Genomic DNA, 25,094 nt, shown 5'->3' on the forward strand with positions numbered 1-25,094 from the left:
TGGTTTTTTATAGTAGATAACACCCTTAAAAATATTCTGCAGTAGATCAAAAACTTAAAGCCAGGAATCCGTATATGGAGATTGCCTGATGTTGCTGCAGTGAAGCAGTGTTATTATCCATCCAACCATGCAAAATAGGATTTTTTGCAATTTTCAGGTGGTCTTAAACTTTTGATCGGGACTATATTTCAACATAATTTTATTATTCACAATTCTTAAAGAATGTTTAACAATGTAAATTATGACTGACTTCCAAAAAAGCTGCTTCTGACCTACCAAAATAATTGAGAATTCTTAAACTGCAATCCAAAAAGGTACGACTAAAACAATTATGGTTAATATTGTGTTTTAATACATAGTGTGTGATTAGGATGAGAATGAGTCTAAAACATGACACAAGCTTGAAAAGCTCCAAGTGTTTCATCTTCTTTAATAATCACTGATTGTTGAAGAGGTGGAAGATATAAACCACACACTGCCAATATTTTATTTGTATATATTTAACATTTAATTTTAAATGTAGTTGCAGTGACAACACAATAAATAGATCATGATATCACAGAACACAGCAGTTTTGGATTCACAAGAAATAATACTTCACAGCTACAACACTGAACAGCCGACGACAACCAAGCTCAATTCAACATGAAGCGCTAACCAGCGTTATAGTGACTAGTACGGCAGGGATCGTTGTCAGTGGTGTCAGATGTTTGCAGTATTGCATATTCATGCACTACAAGCCTGTGTCAGATACAGAGGGCGCAAATGGACATTTTCACCCTGTGTTAGTAGATCTGATTGTTTAGTTAGTGGCATATCAATGTGCATTGAAAAAAAAAAGTGTATCCCTTTCCCATCCCTTTTTAAGGAGGCTGGACTCCCTCCTGTAGTGACATTCAGTAACAATTTTACATTGTAGAAAAGCTTCAGGGTACAACACAGCACGGGCCATCAATTTATCCTGCAGTGCAAAGTGACATCATGTTAAACTTCTACAGGCTGCAAGTCTCTGAACAACACAGACCACAAATAAGAGTCTACATTACTCATTTAGAGGCAGGAATTCAATACTGGCAAAAGTCAACAGAGAGAGAGAGAGAGAGAAAAAAAAAAAAAAAAAAGGAAAAATAAAGCAAACATTCTTTGTAAAAACAGAATGCAAAAATATATTTATAAAATAAGACGAGCGCACGACAAATATGAAATTATTTAATTAAACAGAACATATTTGGTCACTGCAAGTGTTTCCTGGCTCCGTCAGCGGTTTTTGGACTGGACACAGGGAATGCCAACATTGTGTGCAGTTGTGAGGAATTCACTCATTTCACATGAACAAACTCAAAATAAAAAGATAAAGACAGCGTTCACAAGATGTCCTTCACAGAAAGTGAACTCTTTCACTGTAAACAATTCCAGCCAAACTGAATTTGATGGCGAGTGATTTGAACATTTGAAAAAAAAAAAGCAAAAAAAAAGCCACTAAGTATTTTCAGTACACACATCTGTACATTCCCCAAAATACAAATTATATTAACAATTATTTATTAACAAATAGACATGTGGTATTGTCGGACTCCTTTTTCTTTCACGCAGACTTAAAAATCAGCTCTTATAGGGATCACCTCAATAGTATCGTCAGCAGATTGGCTTCTTTAGCCCTCACAGCAACATGGGTCAAAACAAACAAAGAGAAAAAGACAAAAAGCAGCTATCCTCACCTTCAATCTCTCCTCACAAGCTTATGGTGGTAAGGCAGTCTGCATGCTGGGGGAAGCTGGAGGCTTTGTCTGATGTCTAAGGCAGCCAATGAACCAAGAGCAAAAAACATTTTCTTACATCTTCACCTCTGAACGGACGGTGACCCAGACAAACTCGCCAGCCTACCTGCTGAATACACTCACTTCAAAAACAGGCTACAGAAGACACAGCGCGGCCGGCGGTCAACATGGCTCCACGAGGGGCTTCTGAACTTCATTCACATAACATTTAGCGTCATTTGTGGGTAGCTATGTTTGCCTCCAAGTGGTGCATAATAGAAATGGGTGATGTTAAAGGTTTTAGGGAGAGTGAATGTAGTTTGAGAAGATGGGTTTACTCGAAGGTCCAGACCTCCAGACTGTGGATGTTAAAGTCCTGCTGGGAGGACAGTGGCTGGTTGTTAAAGGTGGCACATTTGGTGGTGGTCCCTCGGTACAGCTCGGCGTCCAGCCACAGACCCAGCTGACCACTGCAGAGGAAGGCAGTGCTGATTACTGACAACTATCAAACCCTCTACTGTCTCTACTCTTCTGTCCCAAGGATTTAGATTATTGAGACAACTTGATGCTTGAATTGAAACTAAGGTAGCTGTACATACCCTCCTCCTCCCATCTGCAGTGAATCGGTATTGCCTTTCACAAAGTAGGAATTCTCCCCTGTCCAGCGGTACACCTGAAAGCAAGTAGCAAAGCAGCACAGTCGCTACTGAGATCTTTTTAGTGATTAAGGGTGAACTAACCAGAGTGAGCTTGTGAACTGATTGGACGCAAACCTTGATTTCAGGACAGAAGCTGTAGAGGAAGGTCTCTCCTGTGCCATAGCAGTGCTCGCTCACTCTGAAAGGATGAGTTGAAAATGCCCCAAAGATCTGTGACGAGAGTCAGATTAGATTTGAAATCAAGTTTCCTTACGACTAATAATCACACAGATTCCACTCTCTCAGGCCATAGCATAAATCAAATTAGTACATTTGAAATTAGTCTTAACCCACAAAAATCAAACGCTTCGAAAAGCAGAGCAGACGAGCTTCATGGAGAAATTTGGTGCATCGCAATAGCACAAATCATTCACAAGGTACTGCGGTCTGAATGCAGACAGAAAAACCAGCTCCGCCTAGATTTTTCCCCATGTGTGCTTCTCATTATTATAACTCCTCAAGCATTTTGGGCAAAAGAGAAAATTCAAATGGTTCCTGAAAGATGAGAATTATTTTGCAGTTTTACACCCAAAGTTATAAAATAACTCCAGGTGGCCTGCGTAAAGTGTTAAACCATATAAGAAGATAGGCAAAGTCTGGAAAGTAACAGAGTGATGCAGTAATGCCTTAAACTGCACTCTTTATATTGGCCAGCAGGGGGCCCCTTGTTTCAAAATGAAGTGGAAGTGAAAACTATGACCTCATCAAACACTCTTCTGCTGACTTTATAGACTCAGTAGCTCTAAACCATATGAGTATGCAGTGTCCACTGGTTTGATTTTAAAACGCTAAGATGATGTGACTGTCACTGTCAGCTTGAGGGTTAACAGATATGAATCTATACAGGCAATAAAACACAAGCCAACAACACTGTGCTTAGGAGTCAAACCATCTGAAGTTACTCACCTCCCGATGTCTCATATTCTGTTCACCTAATGCTGATGTCACGTTCCTAAAGCTCACAGTTATTTAAACACTTCACATCTATGATGACTATGTCTACCTGGTTATCCATGTCTTTGATGGCCAGCAGCACAGGACTGTCAACATCTGCAAGGTTCCTATACAGAGTCTTCAGACTGGTCCCATGTTTCTCTGTGCTGTAGGCCAGTCTCCATGGATAGCCCTGCACACGGGCAGGCAAACGACAGGCCAGCTGGGGAAACGTACACACCATTAGCCCTGAAAAACTGAATTTCCTTAAATTCCTTTCACCAAGTGAGATGTTAAAGTGTTCAGAAAGCAGCCGCATGTCTGGATATTTGAAGATTACCTTCTCAATGTGTGTATCCTGCAGCAGATCACTTGTATCAATGAGCATGGGGAGTGCATCCATAGAGAAGTCTACATCGATACTGCCAAAACTCTGCCTACGTTTAGCCTCATCAAGGGTGATAATCTAGCGCACAAGTACACAAACAGAACAGAAATGATTGCAAGACAAAGGTGCTTTTAAAATGCTGAAAAAGGCAAAACACCACTGTAGTGTTAGCTTGAAAAAGAAAATAGATGAGGTGAGGTGAGCTGGAGGCCCGAGCATACCTCCCAGCTGCAAGATGCAGGGTCGCTGAAGAAATTATCAATCATGTCCAGCTCATCCTTCTCCACCACAACGAAGCCCTGCTCTCGAGCCTCCTTCCCGTACACGTCTGGGGACCACTGAACGAAGAAGGCATACAGATCGTCCACCCTACCGCAGACACACACACACACACACGAAATCAGGAGACTGCCGACTAGTGTAGCCGCAAATATACCATTAGTAAACCAATGCCCCTTCAACACAGCTTACATCACAGTTATTTTTGCAGCATTTAACTGGCACTAGGATTATATAAAACATTTAAATATACCTTTCCTGTGGCACAGCAAACCAATATTCTGGCTGCTTTTCCCGGCCCCCGAATGAGTGGGCGGGGCTAGAGGTCATGCAGGTGGCAAAGGACTTCCGCATTGGCTTCCCAACTTTGAAGCAGAGGAACATTGGTGGGTTTTTGCTCTTCTCCTCTGATGAGAAAAGCATGTCTGCAAGGTATGGAGAAAATAAAGAGTTTAGCCATTTCATGCTGAAACTTTATTTTAGTCCCATCGAAGTCTGAAATCTTGTACCTTCTATTGGAGCTTGCATTCTCTTCAGTAGCCAGGATTTCATCTCCAACTCATAGGTTTTCTTCTGCCTCTCCTCCTCACTGAGTTCGTCCTCCTCTGCTGGTCTGTCTGGGCCAGACGTCTCATCAACCTCTGAAGCCTGCTTCAGACTTTGCCTCCTGATTTGGTCCACTGGTGCACTTGTTATTTTATCATCAACACCGTTTAGCAGCTTTTCAGTTCCTTCACAGTTTGCGTCTTTGGTTTCAGTTACCATCTGGTTTGTAGGTTTATTATGCAAGTCACCCTGTTTTTCAGCCTCTGAGGAGGACTGTATCGACTCTCCATCCTCGATGGAGGTGTTCTGAGCAACACCTTCGTCTTCCTCATCATCCAGCTTCCCTTGAGTTTGGTTCTTATGGTCTCCCTGGCCTGGACTCTGTCCTAGGAGTTCATGTTGGTCTCTGTCGAGTGTTCTGCAGGATGTCCCCTCTGCCTCGTCTGTGCTCCCGTTGACAGTTGGCTCCAGCTCGGTAAAGCCTTCATCTGATGGAGACTTCTCTGTCTGTTCGCCCACTGTACTCACTGTTATCAAAACAGGTTTTGATTAAATTTAGCATATGTCAGAAATCAGTGTCAAATGCCCCAACTACAACCCCCCTCCTTATACTTCAACATTAGTAAAGCAGTACGGGTAGTAAAATCCTTAATTTCTTGATTAGAAAATATCTAAAAAAAAAAGCAATCACATGGTAGAGGCTCAGTTCACATAGACATATAGACACTCTCTTGGGTTTACGGCAAATGAAAAAAGAAAGTATCCAATGAGCAGCGGTTCTCTGGGTGAAAATGAAAATGTCTTGAGGAGAATGGCCACGCATCTTTGAAGTCAGGAGCTACAGCAGCAGAAGACCACACCTAGTGCTACTCCTGTCAGCTAAAAAGAGACAAACAAGCTCAGCAAAAGACTGGAGACTAATCAGACCAGGCAACATTTTTCCAATCCCAATTTCTTTTGCATGGCAGGGTCAGAATTTGGTGTAATCAATACGATACCGTGAATCCATCCTGCCTTGTGTCAACAGTTTAGGATGATGCTGGTGGTGTGGGGAATTTTGTATTTTTTTCCCCCCACACTTTGAGCCTTTTAATGTCAACTGAGCATCGTTGAAAATAAATTAATATTTGGTCTCAGGTTTGGATTTCAAGATTCGCAAGCTGCCTTTCATTAATGGGCTAGCTAACGAAAAGTAGCTTGTGTTAACCATAAAAGCAGACAAAAAAGCAACCACAAGTGGACCACAAACACAAACTTCATATCCTACCAGTTTCAGAAAGGGTTGATTCAATGTCATCCAGAACTATTGGTTGTTTGGGATTCAGAGCTTCATAGCGACTGAAGGGGTTTAGTTCCTGCTCTGATGGCAGCTGTTCCCACTCTCCGGGCCTGTACACAGGACACAGATCCTGGGGTAGGTCTCTGTGAGTTCACGGTGTGGCACCACACACACCGCAATTAAGAATGAGGAAAAAAACAAACAAACAAACAAACAGAATTGCGGGGGAAAAAAAAAAAAAGAAAAAAAAAAAGAAATGGGAAAACAAAAGAAAAAAGAAAAATGCCCAACAGAAATTAATGTGGTATACAACTTAAAAGTAGTAAATGTGATGTGAAACAGCAACTTAAAGCTTAAACAGAACAAAAAAGGTGAAAATGGGAAAGTAAAAAGTCTGATCTTGCACTGGAGAGAGTTTTGATTAACAGCTATGGAGGAAAGAGTGAAACAAAGCTAAGATGACAATCTCAGGAGCATGTTAGGAAACACGTTGAAAAGCTTGAAGGGCTCGTAATATCTTAGTTTGCAGTTTATTTCTCATAAAACAGAAACGGGAAGGAGGAACAAAAAAGGAGGAATAAGAATCGAGTTGAGAGGAACGGTTAGCGAAGGAGGAAATGTGGCAAGTGACACGGAGAGAGGTCTTACGATGGCAGAGCGTCCTTGAGCTTCATGCGCGACACGTCGTCGTACAGCGCTACAGAGACGACCTCCCCCATTGGGCAGATGAGGCCGTATTCCTCACAGCCGTGCTCGATCACCAGGGGGTCCGACTTGTGCGGATCAAACATGATGTTGTTGGGCGTCACAATTAACACGCCTCCAACAACACCCTGGAAAAATCAAAATGCACAAAGAGGCAGCAAGATGGTGACAATTTGATCAAAGACAAAACTAAATATTGATGTTTCCAATTGCATTTTACTTTATATAGTAACCATCTGTATATAGTGTAGTATTTTGTCTTGTTTTGTACACCATTGTTTTCTACTACATCTTTAATTCCCCTTTTTTTACTGTTCCTTGTGCTGCTGTAACAAGGAAATTTCCCCCAGGGTGGAATTATAAAAAATTAAAATAAGTCTAACTTCATACATGAGATGCAATAATTCACCAGTTTGGACATTTCTGCTTGTTAACCCAGTATGAATTTTCCTTCTTACCATGCCATCAGTGAAGTACTTGCAGCTCATTTTTATGAATTTGACCGTTAATGGACTCTCGTCCTCAGAGCTTGGGGAGAGCTCGCGGCGAAGGGCCGTTGCTGACCTACAGTTTGGAACGCCATACTGAAAGATGTTGAAAGGCAGAGATCAGAGAGATTAATGTTGTGCTTTTATTTAGTACGGCTTGTTTCAAAAGGTACAAACATAAGGATATACTGTACATAAGTCAAGAACACAATCTTTGAATTTGAGTCTGATACCAGACATCCATCTGGCTTGGGCTTATTTTAAAGGAATTTTTATGAAGATTTTAAATAAGCATGCACCTGCCAGAAAATTTAGGGTCAAGGGACGGGAGAACCCTTGGTTTTCATCGGAATTATCAGAGTCCATCCATCAGCGCAATGTGGCATGGGCAAAAGCTAGGAACAATGATTCCCTGACTGACTGGTTAGACTTTAGGAAATTAAGAAACAAATGCACGACACTTATCAAGAAGGCTAAGTCAGAATACTATTTATCTGTTACTACAGAAAACCTCAATAACCCTCAGAAATTTTGGAAAGTAATTAAGTCCTTATCTATAAATAAAATATCACAGGCTCTTCCAAAATTCATTTTAAAAGATTCTGTCCCAGTTTATGACAGAACTGAGGTCTTAAATAGCTTTAACAAGCACTTCGTAGCTACTGGTTTTTTATTTAACTCTGTTGGATCAGCCCCCATGACTCCCTGTACAGAACCCCAAACATATTTTGGGGAGCTTTTTGATTTTTCTCCTTTTTCTGTCCAGGAAGTGCATAAAGCTCTTAAAGCCTTAGATCACAGGAAACCCCCAGGGCCAGACTTAATAGAGCCCTATTTTCTGAAAATAGCAGCTGATTACATTGCACAACCTCTTATGATCCTTTTTAATCTTTCAATCCAAACTAAAGAAATTCCACTTGTTTGGAAGTCTGCTTTTGTTACGCCAATATTAAAAGGAGGCAACCCAGCCATTCTGACTAATTACAGGCCAATATCAAACTTGTGTGTCTTGGCAAAAGTCCTTGAGTCTCTCGTCAGTGAGCAATTAAAAGAGTTCTTGTACTCTAATGAAGTTCTCTCAAAAATGCAATCTGGGTTTAGAAAACAGTATAGTGCTGTTACGGCTGCCACAAAAGTGATAAATGACATACTTGTTGCTCTGGATAAAAAAACAGCACTGCGCTTCTCTCTTTATCGACCTGTCAAAAGCTTTCGACACTGTGGATCACGTCATTTTGAAGCATAGGCTTCTTTCTTTGGGGCTGTCTAGACATGCTGTCTCCTGGTTCACTAACTATTTGAGTGACAGGACTCAATGCATTAAATGTGAAAATCTGTGCTCAGAACTTTTGAATATTCACACTGGGGTGCCACAGGGTTCAATTTTAGGACCTCTGTTGTTCATCATGTATATAAATGATTTGGGACAAAATGTGTCAAATGCTAGTATGCATTTCTATGCTGATGACACAGTTATTTATTCCTTTGGCTCAAACCTTGAAAAGGCAATAGAATCTTTGCAGAAAGCTTTTGATGTGGTTCAGCACACACTTCTGGAGCTGAAATTGGTTCTTAATGCTGAAAAGACAAAGCTAATGTTGTTTTCAAACATGAAGAGATTTCCTCAAACTGTCCCTTTGGTGTCCACTCTTGAGGGAAACCTCATAGAAGTGGTGCATACGTATAAATATCTTGGCTTTTTAATTGATGATTCTCTGACCTTTAAATCTCACATAGACAATCTTGTGAAAAAACTCAAACTAAAATTAGGATTTTTCTTTCGAAACAAATTTTGCTTTTCTTTTGAGACAAAAAAGCGTCTTGTAAATGCCACATTTTTATCTGTTTTAGATTATGGTGATCTGCTGTACATGAATGCTTCCGCCTAGTGTCTTCATAAGATTGACTCAGTATATCATGCCTCTTTACGGTTTATTACAAACTGTAGGGCTTTGACCCATTGTTGTGATCTGAATGCCCGAGTGGGATGGCCTTCGTTGTCCTCCAGGAGGTTTGATCACTGGTGCATCTTTATTTACAAGGCCCTGCTTGGACAAATGCCCACCTATATTTGCGATCTGCTCACATGGAGGAGTACTGTTTCTTATAGCCTGCGTTCAAGCGATCTTCTTCTGCTCAATGTTCCATTTGCCAGAACTGAACTGGGAAAGAGGGCTTTTTCTTATGCTGCCCCTTTTACATGGAACATGATGCAAAAAGACTGGAAGATAGCAGATCTTATTTCATTAAATGCTTTTAAGTCCAAATTGAGAGAGCCAGAGAAAAATGTTTTTTAAAATGTAATTGTTACTTATAATCATGTATGTAACTTTGTAATTTTAACATGTTGTCGCCTCTTGGCCAGGACTCCCTTGGAAAAGAGGTTTTTAATCTCAATGGGACTTTTCCTGGTAAAATAAAGGTTAATAATAAAATAATAACACAGTTTGTACAATTCTAATGAGTCAATATTTGGTGTGACCACCTTTTTTCACCAACCGGCCTCAAATCAGTCTGACTAGGTGACCAGACCCCCAAATGTTACTCAGCACTGGATCCCTGCAGGGCTGTGTTCTCAGCCTCCTACTTTACGCCCAGTACACATCAGACTGCACATCAATCCACCCAACCAACCTCATTGTCAAGCATGCCAATGACGTTGGGCTGATCCCTAAAGGAGATCAGAGATCAGAGATACAGGGCGGAGATAGAGAACTTGTCCCGCTGGTGTTTAGAAAATAATGTGAAGCTGAGCGTCCTTAAGACAAAAGAATTCATAATGAAGTATAGGTGGGATCTGTCTTTGCCTTCAGGTTTCTCAAGGTTTTCTGGGCACTCACATCTCCACCAACCTCACCTGGACCCACAACACCAACGTCTTGGTAAAGACTGCACTTCCATGTCCTGAGGAAACATAACTTGGACCAGAAGCTGCTGCTGGTCTTCTACCACTCCTCAATAACTCTGCCCCCCAAAATTATTGACTTCCCTTCATCTGCTGTTGATAGTGTTTTAGGCCTGTCACTTTTTGTCCTCCACTTGTCCATTTTTCCTCAAATCTCACACTGCACACCATGCTGAGATATGGTAAGCTTTCTGCTAACAGCTCTTTGGGAGTCACCTTGTTGTTACAAAGTTACTATCTTTATACCTTTAAAACTGATTCAACCAAGGAAATCAGAACAAATTACATGTTTTTGCACTAGACTGCTAGTAACAAAGTGCCTAAAGATATAACTTTGCTAAGTTCTCTTGTGTGTAGACAACACTGGTTAAGCACTTGAGGTAGGTGCCTTTTTATGCTTGAATGATGTACAGGTCGCAGAGTTAAGAGGCTTAAAAAAGCAAAAACAAAAACATTCATCTGAATGGTCAGGTATAAGTGTCTGAACTGCAATAGGGTGAAAAAGCAGCTTGGAAAAAAAAAAAAAAAGCAGCTTGAAAACTTCTTGATAACTTGAAAGACTTTAGAAAGGACTTTCTTATTAAGAAAGTCTGTATTATAAATTGCTGTATGACAGATGTACTGCAAATACAAATACGCATTCTTGTGCAAAGTTTACTATGGTGTTGCTTTTCATTGCTGATTTTTACACCTCGCACTACTGCCGACCCAGTGATATTGTCTTTACTGTTATTAATTAAGGGTAAACAGGGTTACACTGACTTCTTGGAAGCAAAATATAAAGTGGAGCAGCTCAAGACTTATGCACAAGACTGTAATTCAAGAATTACCTCAAGTATAACTAATTTAAGCAAATGTAGTTCTAAATACACATCTTACAGTGCATTTTAAGCACATGCTACCAAAACCTTCAAATACCCTTTAACAATCTTTTTGTCCTTGAATGGCCACAATACGGGTAAAGGTTCTATAATTTGGAATACTTATCTCGGGGTGTATGGTATGTCACATGATAGAGGCTAAATTAGCTTTTTTGGTTCATGCCGAAGTCCTGTGTATGATCACAGTACTCCAAGTAATATAATGAATGTTATTTGACTTACTTGTGATGACTTCTCTGACACGTTTTTAGCGATGGGATCAGAGGAAGTCGGAGATTTGAGTTCAGTTTCTGACTGAGTCACATCAGGGACAAACAGTTTCTGTAGTAATAACAGATAACCAATAGTTAGATGATCAGTAATGAACAGGGGAAAAAAGCAGCATGACATAATAAATGGGCTAAACTTCTATATCTGCTTTTAACCTTCAGTGATCATTTTCATTTCCATCAAACGATGAAGATTCTTTTCATTCCTAGTCCACATCAGTGTAGCCGATATCGCCGCCCTACCCCTTTCAAGATATGCGTTTTCAAAGTGTTCCTTTGTGGAAATTAGTGGAAAACCCGCTCTAACACATTATCCAGCTGATGCTTAGTGTCACAGCTTTCTCACCTGCCCGGGGTAGACACTGCGAGAAAACAGCTTGTTCAGCTGGACCAGTTTATTTGGGGTGATGTTGAACTTGAGTGCGATGCTGTTGAGGGAATCATCACGTCCCACCTGTAACACAAATCATCTCCTCTGTAAAAATGTGAGACATTTTAAATGCAAACAGCTCAAAATGCTACACAACGGAAATTTTCTATCTCTTCCCTTGCAAGTCTACAGCACCTTACTTAAAAGGAAAAAAAACAACAACAACAACAACAAAAAAAATGATGTTACTCACAACGAACTCCACTGTCCCCGGCGGCCTTGTCTTTTCCATTTTTGCCTTGTTGGTAACTTTACAGCCATCATCTGACAGAACAGAACAGAAAGAGGACTGTAGACTAAGGACGACTGTAAAATAACAGTATGATTAGGAAAAAACTTCTTATAAGAGCTATATAAATGGGTTATATAGGTCTTATAAATGGGTTAATTGTGTTAATAAAGAAAAAAAGCAATGTTTCAGGGGTTGGGGTTAGAAAAAGGAAAAAAAAAAGAAAAGAAAAAGGGGGGGGGGGGAGGACCCTCTAAAAAGCCTTTAGTTGTCTGACTGTGATTCAGTACCAGCTGCTCATCTCCTATCATTATCCAGCCTCAAAACACTACAAACACAGAAGTGGTTATTGTATATATACACACACACATAATCTGACCCTTGTAGCAGAGAAGGTCCACAGTCAGCAGTTTCTTCCTGCCGGGAAAGCACAGGCTATTAGTGCTCCACTCCCTGACTGCCTCATTATACTGCCGCCCCCGCCATGGATACAGAGGGCATGAGTAAGCATTAGCTGGCCAGACTCCAGCTGCGTCTGCTTCTTTTTACTGTACAGAGCATCAAAGAAAAGGCCGCTGTCACTTTATTCACCGAGCCTGTACCAGGCTGTGACTGATATTATACTGTGCAGGACTTTTAGTCAATGGGACTTAACAGTTTGTTTGTGTGTATTTCTTGCCCTTTACACTAAAGAATACCACATTTGCACTATGTATTATAATAGAAATGGCTTTTTACAGCTGGCTGACCCACTGAACTTGTGACAGGAGTTATCACTGCTCTTTCACAGCCAAAGAAACCCAGCAAAACATGCTAGCATGACACGCACTGCCCATAATGGTTGCAATGGTCACTTTTTGTTTTGCAGGTCATAATGGGTTTCTACACAAGACAATGTTGGCCCACAGGATGTCTTGTAATAAAATCTGTAGTGTACACACTTATTAAATATTGTTTTATTTGGTTAAAATAATATTAACAACCGCAACTTTTTGACTGGCATATTTTAAAAGCCACGACAATTCAACTGAGTCATTTTAATGACTCAATAATAATTTAATAAGAAGCTTACCTCGACCATGCAAAAAGTCTGATGCACATTAAATTTAGGGGGGGAAAGACAGCCTTAAATCACCCCTCTTTCAATATTGCTTCCAAACAGCCAGACCTCATAATCTTTTCAGTGGGCTTGAACAATAGTTTTTTCAGGCTTTCTGAAGGTCTTTCAGTTTTTCTTCAGATACTTCTTGCTTTTTCTATTCGTTTTCACTCCTGTCCTTGCACTTGACCAATTTGAGAGGATTTTTTTTAATCTTTTAAACTTGGCAATGATCTTTGGATTATTTAAGCATAAAACGACACCTAACTCATGGAATGAACCATTGTTGTGCCTACACATAGAAGACAAATTAAAGAACCAGTTTTAAATTTTATCTTAGACACTCTGTTTCTAACAGCCTGTTGCAAAAACAATTTGGTTCTATTTCTTTACTTGAATCTACAGTTGATACATCTACTGTTTACTGAAGCCTCATCAGAGCCTCGGTGCAAGGGTCGTTTCTGTACCCGACTGAAAATCAGTGACAGGTCTTACAGAACGACTTATAAATTTAAAATTTTGGGTTTAAAATCTTTTTCAGTGTGATACTGATCCTAAACACACTTTTATTGCAGTAAAAGCATACCTGAAAATTAAATCATACAATGGATCACCGTCAGTCATGGACTGGCCTCCTGAGAGCCTGGACCTTAAGATTACCCAGCAAAATATAAAGAAATGATGGGTGGCACAATATTGTTGATCAATAATGACATTTTTCCAAGAGTAGCGTCAAATCTTAGTACTAAATGACATTGTGAATACAGAGTACTGAATATCATCTTTAACGGTATACTAGAACAGGATAAAGGTTATGCAACTTCCCGTTTAAAACTGCTGAGGTTGTTTTACCACAGAGGATCCTCAGATATTAATCAGTGTATATTGCAAGTGTAAAACAACTCTAGTTAAAAATAAAGAAATCTTTTTTTAAAAATAAGTTCGGAAAGCTGCTGGAAAAATGCAATTCAAATTATGATTAGTAAAAGCAAGGGAAAGTTTAACTTCCTCCGTATAAGATTTTGTTATTCAACTGTAAAGCTGACATGCAAGGTTAGTTTTATTTGCATTTTCAATTCTTTACCCTCAAAAGATCACATCTGTGCCACAAAGCCTTCTGTCAGCCAAAGGGCTACCATTTGTTTTACAGACTTCCACAAATCTGATTGACAAGTCACACAACATGTTTTTTTTTTCTTTTTTCCTGTTTGTACAGCACTAAGGTCAACCTGTGTTGTTTTTAAATGCGCTTATAAATAAATTTACACCGATTCTGATGAAGGGCATTAGATGATAAACATTACTGAGAAAGGCCATTATATACCAAGTGCATTGCAAAAAACAAACAAACCCAAAAACCCACACAAAATTACGAATTTTTCAGATTTGCACTTGTAGTGTGATGCACATACACAATGAACATGTTGCGTTTGCACCGTAGAAAAATATAAATAAAATCAATCGAGTTGACATCAAGCCACGATGAGCTGGTCCTAATGTCTCTAAAGAAAGGGAAGAAACTGAAATTTTGGGTTTATCTAATTGTCATGGCAGGGCACAGCTGAGTTAAAGCAGTGTCACGGCTGCTTTCGTACATATTTCAGGATGTCAGTGGGGCAGTTTGAGTCTTGCTGGCAGAGTTGGGAACATATCTGAGGAGGCAGAGAAATCATTTCAGAGAGCCGACTGACCTGAAGCAGAGTCTAGCTGTGTGCCTGAGGTAAAACAGTATTATTTTATCATTTCCATATCACTGTATAATCATTCTCTGTGTGTGTTTTGAGCCATGAGTGCACTTGCTGTCAGGTGCATCTGTCTGGTCAGATCTGTTTGGTATAATTTGTGCTTGGTTTAAAAAAACAAAACAAAAAGCGCTGCAAATTCCTCCACCGAAATGACGTGGCCCTCATGAACAGCTGCAAGAGAGTCCGAAAAATATTTTTAACGCATGAAATATTCACAGATTGTACGTGTTCAGTGCGTAAAGGGCTTAAGATCAGCAATCTTATTCTCCCAAACAGAACTAACCCAAGCAGAGATGTGCACACAGCCTGCACAGTCTTTATGTTAAATTATTCAGTCTTTATGTTATCAGAGGGTAACTAAAATGCTATGTTCCAACTCCATATTTGTATTCGTGGACTCCTCATCTTTTACTGTATCGGTGCCATCTGAGCCCATTCATATTCCGAAACTATTAACTCTTCTCCCTTTAAGCCAACTTTCATCTGATTGGCCAGGATTTGGCCAGCAGGTGGGTGAGGCTTCTGCGTTCACAAGATGCCGATATTAAGGATGCCTCTTTAGAGCTTTTGCGTTTCATGGATTACTTGCGTATACAATGACCTTCTCATTTGAAATGTTTGCCTTGTTTGACATGACCATCCACCATTTTCAACAGGAAAAGCAGCCACTTAGATTTAGGGTATATTCCAACATTCAGAGAAGCAACTTTGAAATGTGTGTTGTCACCATCTTACCTAGCTTTCCTGTCGCTCTCTGTAGCTCTGCCTTTTTGTTGGCGTCACTGTCATTTGGAATGTCGGGACAGGAGATGATTTCCGGATTCTGTTCATTCACAGTCTTCTCCGATTGGCTCCCCCTGAGCTGTTTCCGCCTCTTCAGCCTGATGAGATGCCCCGGGGGGTAGATCAAGTAGAAACATGGTGAATTTAAATCCTACAGTTAAAACCATGTCCATAACTTAAAGTATTCTGCTAGCTTGCAGAGGAAATAATAAATTAAACCCTTCAGAACTTCTGCTTCAGATATCAGGTTTACTGAATAATCTAGAAGAATAGCTCCAGAATAATGTGTAATGACCAGGGAGCCCACACTTCTTTTCTAGCATCGACAATGCAGCAGACTTTAACTGTTAATTCCTTCTGTCAGAGGTGCTGCAATAAGTTTTTAATAATGAGCAGCAACTTTTCTCTCCATTTACTTTGCTGCTTCAGCTGTTTTGTGACGCTGCCTTTTCTCCCTCTTTAATCATTAATAGGGAAGGGAATCAAGTACACCGCCTCCAGATTGTGTTGGGGTGCATTACAGGGGGCCACTGCAGTGCAGTGAAATCACAGGTTAGCTGTACACTTAAGGATTATGCTGGCTCTCAGAGGCGTGCTGAGAGCTTAAGTACTTTAAGAAAAGACAGCACCAAACTGATTCGTCACAAGCATTGAGGGAGAGTGGTTAGGCTGCTCTGCACAATCTGGGCAAACGAGAAAAAGCAAAAGGCTCGACTTAAGTGTTCAAGTGCTTTAATGGAAAGGAAGGATTGGGTCGATAAGTCAGCAGCCAGACAGAGCTCAGGCGCACATCTGCTCGCGGACTCAAGAATCTGCTGATGCATTTCTCAACAGCACGCCATCTGTTTCACTCAGGGGCATTTCTCAGTGCTCTCCATCACAGCCTTCATCTTTACATCATCTTCATCTCCTCTTTAACCCTTCTTATCTCCCTCTTGAGTTTCTAAACAGTGACTGCTTCCTACCATAATAAAAAGAAAATTAAACACAAAACAGACCCCAGGATGTTTTAAAGTTATTAATGAGAATGGACAAATTATGGTTTATTGTATAGTATAAGCAATGAAGATAATGAACATCCAAACAAATGCTAAATGATTTAAAGCAGCAATGTGAAACATAAAGCCCGAGGGCAAGAATTGGCACAGCAAAGACTCCAATCCGGCTCACTCAAACACATGAAAGAGGGCATGAACAACAACAACAGCCCTTGCATAACACAGACACACAATTACTAATAATATTAATTTTCATATCCCTTAAACATGCGGCAAATACGGCTTCAGTCTATGGATCTGGCCCAGTGTGGACACAGCCAGTCTATATGTTAGCTTGTTGAAAACCTTGAGCTCTGCTCTACTTTTTTTTTTTTTTTTTTAGGGCATTCAGGAATTATTTTGTTTTGTATCCAGAGCAGCAATGAAACCTTCCAGACAGCAGAAGGCCTCCTTCTATTGATCAAACTTCATAACACTTTTTGTATAGGTTAATGCAAATTAAAATGCTTCAAGTGAGACAGTCTGAAACAAAGATGCATGAGGAAAAACTACTAGTGCAAATACACCACCTTTTTTTTTAAAAAAAAAAGAAAAAAGCCACAAAGCAGTTTATAGTGTAAAGGAAAACATGGTCATCAGTGTGTGGATTTTCTCAAAAAGCAATTAAAGTCTGACTGGTAAGAATAAAGTAACAGTTACTTTAATAACATAAGTTGATATGAGCCTCTTTGTGTGACTATTTATGCACAGTTGTGCCATATTCTTTCATATATCTATACCAGACCTTGTGATATTTAACAAGACTAATAATACCTTTGATGGAACTTTTGCAGATATTAAAGTTCTCCCACCTTCATATCCTCATAATGCCTCAATTCAATTTATTTTGGATTGCTTGGAAACAAAACTGTGAAGTGCCACATTATGAAGGCAGGCCTGGATTTACATTCCATTCCACCAGCATTTTAATTTACTGATCTTCATTTCCAATCTGACATTTGTACCGTGGCTGGTTAATACTGTCCCTGTGCACCTCACATTGACCTTTGCTCTATTTGTCAGGAAGCGAGGTGGCACAAAGCAGCCGAAGAGATACGCATTACAGGAGTGGCTGTGTTAGATGATAACGCTTATTTTTGTTCTACTTTCTGTACAAACAGGCACCAGTGCTACTGCACAGTGTCTCTGCATGAGCAGTTTGAAGCCTGCAACCCCCATTAACATCTAATATGCTGTCTACCTAATAATTAGAGGCTGCCTGGATTGTGATGACAGTCATTTTTCTCCATAATATAATATTTCCAACATAACCTAATCATATGGGGGGAAAAAGAAATACAGACATGACAAATGGCTGGATCGCACTAGACTGTCTGTGTAGTCTTAGTGAGTAACGTGAGCCATAAGAAGGAATTAAGCTCACTAAGCTATAAAGCATGACCTCATATACACAAGATTAAACAGTTTCTATATTTTACTGTATATCCAATGACAGAAGCATTTAATTGTTTTACCTTCCATATGCATTAGTTTACATGTTTGTAAGGGTTTTTAAAAAAGAAAAGAAAAAACAAGGTTTATATTTTTTCTACACTATGATAAGACTGTTTTGTAGAACAGGTTAGACAAGGCAGAATAAGAGCAGTATTGTGCAGCGAGGGTTTTCCAGCAGCAAGTGAGCCTCAGTGCACAAGCAGTACACCCCCAAAATAATGTTTACCCATCTTAAATCAGCCATGCAGTTCGATGACACACCTCATTTGTTCCGACATCCGCGAAAGCAGGTGTTGACAATAGGGCTGCCACAAACGATTATTTTGATAGTCGACTAGTCACCGATTATTTATGCGATTAGTCGACTAATCAGATCATCATCCACTGGACGTAAAACTACAGCTTATTGCACCAGCAGCATCTGCTCTTATACAACTATCATTAGCTTACAGCTTTAAGCTTTTAAGGTGCTAACTAAAAATAAAGACAAGATGATAGTTTATTCAATTTTAATGAAATTTGCAGATTGTTTCGGTGAAGTTTAATAAACTCCTTGCTATCTAAAATATAACAGGACACCGGAGTATATTCTCCAGCATCTCACACTTCTGATAATCAGCTGTCTGCTTGACGTTTATTCAGCTGTGTAAAAACTATAACTTTAATCTCAGCCAAACCGATTTACTCAGGAACAAATAAAATACTAAAAAAAAGCCAAACAATAACATTTTTAATTTATCTAAGTGACTCATATATATTTAACCTGAGTCGCGAAAGATGGCGGTGGGTTTGAAAACAATTTGCCGGGAGTCCGGTGTTCTCACGGCGCTAGTGACCTAGCCCCCGGCTAGCTATCGAGCTAGTGGGTAACAGACGTCTCCGAAAACGTCGGAGCGCTTTTGAAAATATGTGGTATCCTGATAAACTGAGCAGATATTTGAGGTTTACACAGCTACATTCTCGCCTGAAAATATGTTAAACGTTTATTTTGTGACCCAGAAAGAATAATAAGAGTAATATTAAAACTAACTAGCTACCGCCATTGTTGGAAACTAAGCTGGGCCGCGCTATGAATTCTGGGACACAGCTGCTTCTTCTTCTTCGGGGTTTAACGGCAGCTGGCATCCTTGTACATGCTGTGCTGCCATCTTCTGTTTCAGTCCGTTATTACACTCTTAAATCCTGCTATTATTCCTGCGTCTTTTGCGATCTTACAAAGCTTCAAACGACACGTCGACTATTAAATCAGTCGTCGACGATTTTGATAGTCGACGTAATCGTGACTAGTCGACAAATCGTGGCAGCCCTAGTTGACAACCTGCAGATTTCTTGTCACTTTATACACCGCAACTGCAGTAAGCCTCTTTCCACACATTTCCTCATATCATGTTTCACACGGTGTCAAAAATCTGTTACTAAAGTTGACACTGCGTCAGCAGGCCACGGCCCCACGTGTGATGCACGACTGCCATTTATATTAAATAATAAATAAATTCTAAAAGAAATAAATCAGTAGCTGCTTCAGATCAACTTATATCCTTGTAAAGTTTGAGAACCACTAGTTTATCCTCACAAGAAAAAAAAGAAAAAAAAAAAAAAGCATCACATGATAGCTTGTATAGCTAACTCCACAACATAATTAAAATGCCTTTCATTGCTGTGTTTACACTGAAATAGAGGAGCACAGTGATTTGTAGTGATAGATGGCATCATGTTAGAGAGACGGCTGGGTTGGAGGAGTGCATCATAGCAAAAAAACATTTAATTTTTAAAAATATTGTTTGACTCAGGTACTCTGCGATATCAAGGAACACATACAATACCCTAACATGATCACCTCTGGGGTGCCTTTCTGGCTATGAGCAGCTGCTTCTCAAACTTTCCAATCATGCAAAAGCCGGCTTTAAAGGAGGGTGGTCTCAAAGAAAGTAGTAACTGCACCAAAGCCCAGTATGAGATAAATAAGGGTTATATTGACATATGAATCATGCAGAGCTACCCTGGGAGAATCTTAGAATAAAAACCGTGCAGCTGGAAATCAGAGTTACATTATCTTTATTGGATTTCTATGACTGAACTGAACCATTAAAAATTTCCAAGAGCACCAGCTTGTGCCTTCTTCACAGCACAGTACATACCAGCTGAGCAAGGTTCATTACTCCAGCAAGGGCACAGGTGTCTACAATCAATCAACCATGCTAAGCCACAGCTTTAAACCCAGGCCACAGAGTAGACCGTGGAACTAGTTTATTCAGTGTGTGAAGGGACATCTCACGATCACATGCCTTCCAAAAGACAACCTCGACAATAAAACAAAGAGGAAAAATAAAGATATTAGTTAAGTTACATTAAATGCACAAAGAGGGGATTAAAGAAACTATTTTCTCATTAAGATTTTTCACAGATTTGAAAGTTTCCAACACCTTCAACCTATCATTCTCGCGTAAAGATTTTCATAGCTTCTGTTCCCTGAGCCTTTAAACACAAAGGGATGGGTGTGCTTCTTTGTAGTGATTAACTATGGGTAAATCATTATTGTTCAGCAAAAAAACATTACATAATTACATCGACTCATTGAGCACCAAACATGGTGATTCACAACAAATGAGAGGCCGACTTTAGGAGGTAAAAAATAAATGCAAATCTTAAGATGACAGCTGCATAAAAACTAGAGTCCCTTACCTGGCAAAATATCCAGGCTTCCTGTCTCTCTTTTCCATCAGGCCAGGGTGCTAAATCTGCATGTATTTACGTGCATCCATACAAACAACCACCTTCTTACATCCGTACGCAGTGTGTGTATCCAAGCGCGGAGACACAAGGCTGGGAAGATCACCTCTCACACGTCTTTCTTGTCCTGCAGAGTGAAGAAGAAACCGGATTAATCTCTTCATTCAGCAACGCTCAGTGCACTGCAAGAGCCCAATAACCGATCGCGAAGCCCCATCAGCTTAAGTGGATGGCGATGAAAGCATCCCATAATAGGCATGTCAGCTCAGTCAGCTGACAATAACCCGAAGAGGGTGGAAAATGGAGCGCTCGGCTACAAAACACAATCACACCTGCATCTGGTTAACGGAAACACTGTAAACGGTTGTTTTACTACTTAATATAAAGTCTATTCTCAGCAGCTGATGTAAAGAGTCAAAGCATTATGGTTGTATCAAGTTACCGGCTAGCTTCAACGCCGTGGAGTTAAATAAAAGCGAAACTAATATTTGTAGTATGTAGCACAGTTTAGCGGGTTTACGTATAGCAGTTCATCCACGTGTAGCCTAAAGGCGTTACATAACAGGTGAGAGGCTAACCACTGAGGGAAAGCTCAATCCGAAGCAACGTTACGATCCCATTTAGCCACATTCTCAGTTTTTAGCAGCCTGCATGATTTGAAATCCTCCATAAATGGTTCCGTAAAAAGAGGCTTTCGGCCTCTTTTTACAGTGCAACAACGAGAAAAGATATCCCTGATGTGCTTAAACCAAACAAACAAACGCGGGAGAAGTGAAAGGTGCTCCAGCTGACAAGACAGCTGATGCTAACGATGCTAGTTAGCCACTTTGTTTACAAGACAATAGCAACCTGGTGGTGAGAATAAGAATATATTTGTCGTTCATTAAGCAAATTCGCTTTCTTAAAATAGCGCATACCTGTTCATGCATCCAGATAAACCTCTCACGCCAAGCACGGATTTGCAACGACGCCTCGAAACGCTTATATTTGACATAAAAACAGGTACCTAAAATTTCCCACATACCTTGTATGCATCCTCCCACTTACAACGCCCTCTTGTGTCGCGTGCGCGGTAAAGCTTAGACTTAGAGAGACTTGGAGCTTTTTATTGTCATTGTGCGGTTTCTTGCACAGCGAAATTGGGTAGCTGGACCACAAAGGTGCAAAAGTAAAGAAAAGAAAACAATATACAACCAGTGGAAAACATAACAAACAATATATATGTATACATATAGCACAGACAGCTCACCTCCAATTGGCTCTTGGTAAGTTGTGTTAGCAATATTTAACTAGGCTGGAGACTAGGTTGTCTGTCCGTATATTATCATAACTTTACCTCGAATCATGATACCGTGTTGACGACAAAAGGTACAGACCTTCAGCCATTGCTATCTCTCCCTGGTGGTCTAGTGGTTAGGATTCGGCGCTCTCACCGCCGCGGCCCGGGTTCGATTCCCGGTCAGGGAACAGATACTTTTCGTTTTCTCTAAAGAAAACTTAACGTTCCAGTATAATTTGTTTCGTGTATTGGTTACACAGATAATGTAATCTTTCTTTATAATATACATGGAAAGGGGATCCTTCTCTTGTTAGAGCAAAAATACTTTCACAGACGTCTCTAATGCCTGTAATTGCACGAGATGTACATTTTATTTTGCCACCCACTAGAAACTGTGCCACTAGGTGGCGACACTTCACAATAAATGGCACAAGTCTTCAAAAGTAGGAAAATGGCAGCTATATGGTATCATATTATAAAAATTCTTACAGACTAAAACAATGTCTTCCCTAAGGTTTAATTTGTCTTCATTTTACATCAAAGTCACTATCAATGTTCAAGGTGTCTTCAACCTATATTAATTTCTCAGACATATTGGTATTTGATTCAACGTACATTTGGTTTTAAACTTAATTGCTTTGTTTCCTGCCATTCCCACAATAAAGCTTTTGCCAAGTTAAACCCAACCTGTCTGAGTTATTAGTGAGCAATGAGACAGAGATAACGTTTGCTTGTAGTCCCAGAGAGCCCTCTAAGGTGGGACCCCAGCGAGAAGGCCCTCATGATTGGACGGCCTGTGAGTTGACCAGTTCCTGCCTGGCTGTGTATCTTGGCAGTTATTTTGACAGGCGCTATCATTGTGAGAGACGAGATAAGTTGTCTTAGGGATCGCCATGGCGCCTGTGTGTCCCTCCTCCGGCCTGTTCAGCCTCTCATCAACCCACTCATCTACTTCCACCCCCTCCTCTTCTCAGAAGCAAAGGATTGTGGGGGGTGGAGGGGAGCAGGATTTGTGTTGGCAGGGACCCTGTGGCTCTGGGTATCATCGTCCCCTTGCAGGGCCATCAAAAGCTTCTTGTGACTCAGATATAGTACAGCTCAAAATATTGCCCACCATCTGCGTATACACTGTCTATGAATGAGGCTTTCTGATTGGAATCTTTCTCTTAATTTTCCTACTTTTTAAATGATGGATTAACATCTATGTCTCTTGTTTTCTCTCTTTTTCTTTCCTGATGTCGAATCAAAAGAGAGAAAGGAAGCAAAATGGAAGAAGACTCACAAGCATACTGTCAGAATTTTAAGCACTAAAAAAGCCAAGGATGTCCAGAAGTAAACTTTTGACTCTTTACAGAGTAATGTTTTCAAGATGTGCTTCACAGACAGAGCTATAATACAAGTCTAATTCTGTCCATACAGTCATATAAGATCTGTACAGTAGACAGGTAGTTTCATTTCAGCCTCTGATATTAGAATTTTTACGGTACTCTTACATCAGAGTCAGCAAACAGCTTGGTATTATTACAGTGTGTGCTTTCTTAAAGTTAAAATTACTTTAAAGTTACACACACATACATACAAAAATACACAATCTCTGAGGATGGGCACATTGTTAGGGCATGGTATATGTTAAGGTTCATGTGTGTGGGGTTAAAATGAAACAGATTTGTTGTGCACTGTTTTACAAAGTCAGAGAAAACAAAGATAATATCTTGCTTCTATCTTTTCAAACAGTTGTAGGCACAAAGGTCGGAACCAGCGCAGGCCTTGGAGCGATTTTGAATCATTTTGCTTGGACGTCACACTTCTAGCTTAGACTACAGCCGCTGATAATGTCAAGTACGGCATAGCATCAAGAAGACACAAAACCTAAACACTGGGAAAAGGATATGTCACACAAATGATAACTGATGGAGATGTGTGTGGCGTGTAATATAATGATCTTAAGTGTGTAAAAAAAATGTGAATTTTTATCTTGAAGTTTATGGGAAGATGTAAGAATGCTGACATTGTTGTACCATAAACCAATTAGCTGTTAGTTAGGAAGCTAAAAAAAATGCTGTGTAAGTATAATTTAGGGTCCCCTATACAAGCAGCTAACAGCTTTGACAGATTTACATGAGGCTGACACAAAAAATGCTCAGAATGAGGAAGATATCATGACTTTTCTTTCAAGAGTCTGCTGAAACAAAGCTCATGAATGTGACAGTTTTTGCTTTATTCAAAAATTTGAGTTAGCTATTTCAAAACTTTCAGTTACTGACTTAGTATCCAGTTACAGCTGAAGAAGTTACAAATTTAAGATCCATATCTAAAAAATGTAACTTAGTTTCTACTGAGTAAGTTTAAATTTTGGAATGTGCAACTGAAAAATTTGCATTATTAAATTCTAATTTCAAGGTATGCAACCTGAAATTTCAACATAAAATGTCAGGATGTGTAACTCTAAATTTTGAGTTATTTCGAGGTACATAACTTGAAATTCTGACTTCTTGGCTGAGTATCTTGGAATTTCCTGTTACGTCTAAGTCTAAATTTAGGGATATGTAATTTAAAAATTTTTGAGTTATTATATTGCAATTTTTAAATATATTTTATGTAGATTAATTAATATTTTGTCCCATTATCTGCTAAGTTTAAAAGTTACCTAGCCAAATTATTACTGAAGCTAATGTTTGCCAGACCTGTTAGCAGTGAGGATGTTGATTTAAAGGCGAGCAAACAGTAGCAAACACATGTTACCAACAGCCTAGTGGTTAAAAAAGTACTAAAGCCACCTTTTAAATGAAATTATTCTGTTTGTAATTGTAATTATGAAGCTAGTGCCTATGTGGCTTGTCAGCTTAGCTTAGCATAATTACTCATTCTTCCAGCTAGCTATACAAGCTCAGGTTTAAGCACAGCAGGATACACAGACAAACTGCTTATTTTACAATTAGTCTTTAAGGTAATTTAAGTTTTACTGCAACAATTAATAGACTTTAGCAGATAACCAAGTCAAAATACAAAAGTATCTCTAGGAAGTGGTAACACATTGGTAATGGATTTATAATCAATGGTACAAGCCAGTGTTAGGCGGGGTAATCTATAGACTGATAGAGCTGAAATATTATAATTAAAATAATAATGATAACATTGTATGAGTCATTGCAAGTTGTTTAGATGTAATTGAGGCACTC

General features: G+C 39.7%; 1 protein-coding gene and 1 non-coding gene across 5 annotated transcripts; one reads left to right on the top strand and one right to left on the bottom strand.

Moving 5' to 3' along the window:
* Positions 1-414: 414 nt before the first annotated feature.
* Positions 415-21,785, bottom strand: ncoa7b (nuclear receptor coactivator 7b). Of its 4 annotated transcripts, none has more exons than XM_014412126.3 (17): positions 21,661-21,785; positions 20,589-20,763; positions 15,367-15,512; positions 11,752-11,822; positions 11,475-11,582; positions 11,082-11,180; positions 7,044-7,169; positions 6,529-6,713; positions 5,869-6,023; positions 4,565-5,128; positions 4,309-4,480; positions 3,998-4,145; positions 3,729-3,854; positions 3,459-3,611; positions 2,531-2,626; positions 2,357-2,430; positions 415-2,227 (listed from the first exon to the last, which is right to left on the bottom strand). In XM_014412126.3, the coding sequence occupies exons 2-17, from the start codon at positions 20,624-20,626 to the stop codon at positions 2,092-2,094; spliced, it is 2,397 nt and encodes a 798-aa protein (XP_014267612.3). In that variant the 5' UTR covers positions 20,627-20,763; positions 21,661-21,785; the 3' UTR covers positions 415-2,091. The 4 variants fall into 4 exon arrangements, with proteins under 4 accessions (XP_014267612.3, XP_014267615.3, XP_014267610.3 ...); XM_014412129.3 differs by having other exon boundaries at positions 5,869-5,990; positions 21,554-21,681; XM_014412124.3 differs by having other exon boundaries at positions 21,554-21,681.
* A 246-nt stretch (positions 21,786-22,031) lies between these two features.
* trnae-cuc (transfer RNA glutamic acid (anticodon CUC)) lies at positions 22,032-22,103 on the top strand. The gene has a single exon. It is a non-coding gene; the product is annotated as a tRNA-Glu (tRNA).
* Positions 22,104-25,094: the final 2,991 nt, after the last annotated feature.

This window comes from Maylandia zebra, linkage group LG15 (assembly GCF_041146795.1).
Source record: "Maylandia zebra isolate NMK-2024a linkage group LG15, Mzebra_GT3a, whole genome shotgun sequence".
NCBI lineage: Eukaryota > Metazoa > Chordata > Actinopteri > Cichliformes > Cichlidae > Maylandia > Maylandia zebra.

Excerpts from the sequence above, each read along its gene's own strand:
- ncoa7b (XM_014412126.3), bottom strand. The coding sequence starts at position 20,626 with ATGGAAAAGAGAGACAGGAAGCCTGGATATTTTGCCAG. Across the intron at positions 4,481-4,564 it reads AATGCAAGCTCCAATAGAAG|ACATGCTTTTCTCATCAGAG; the intron begins GTACAAGATTTC and ends CATACCTTGCAG. Across the intron at positions 3,612-3,728 it reads AGGATACACACATTGAGAAG|CTGGCCTGTCGTTTGCCTGC; the intron begins GTAATCTTCAAA and ends ACGTTTCCCCAG.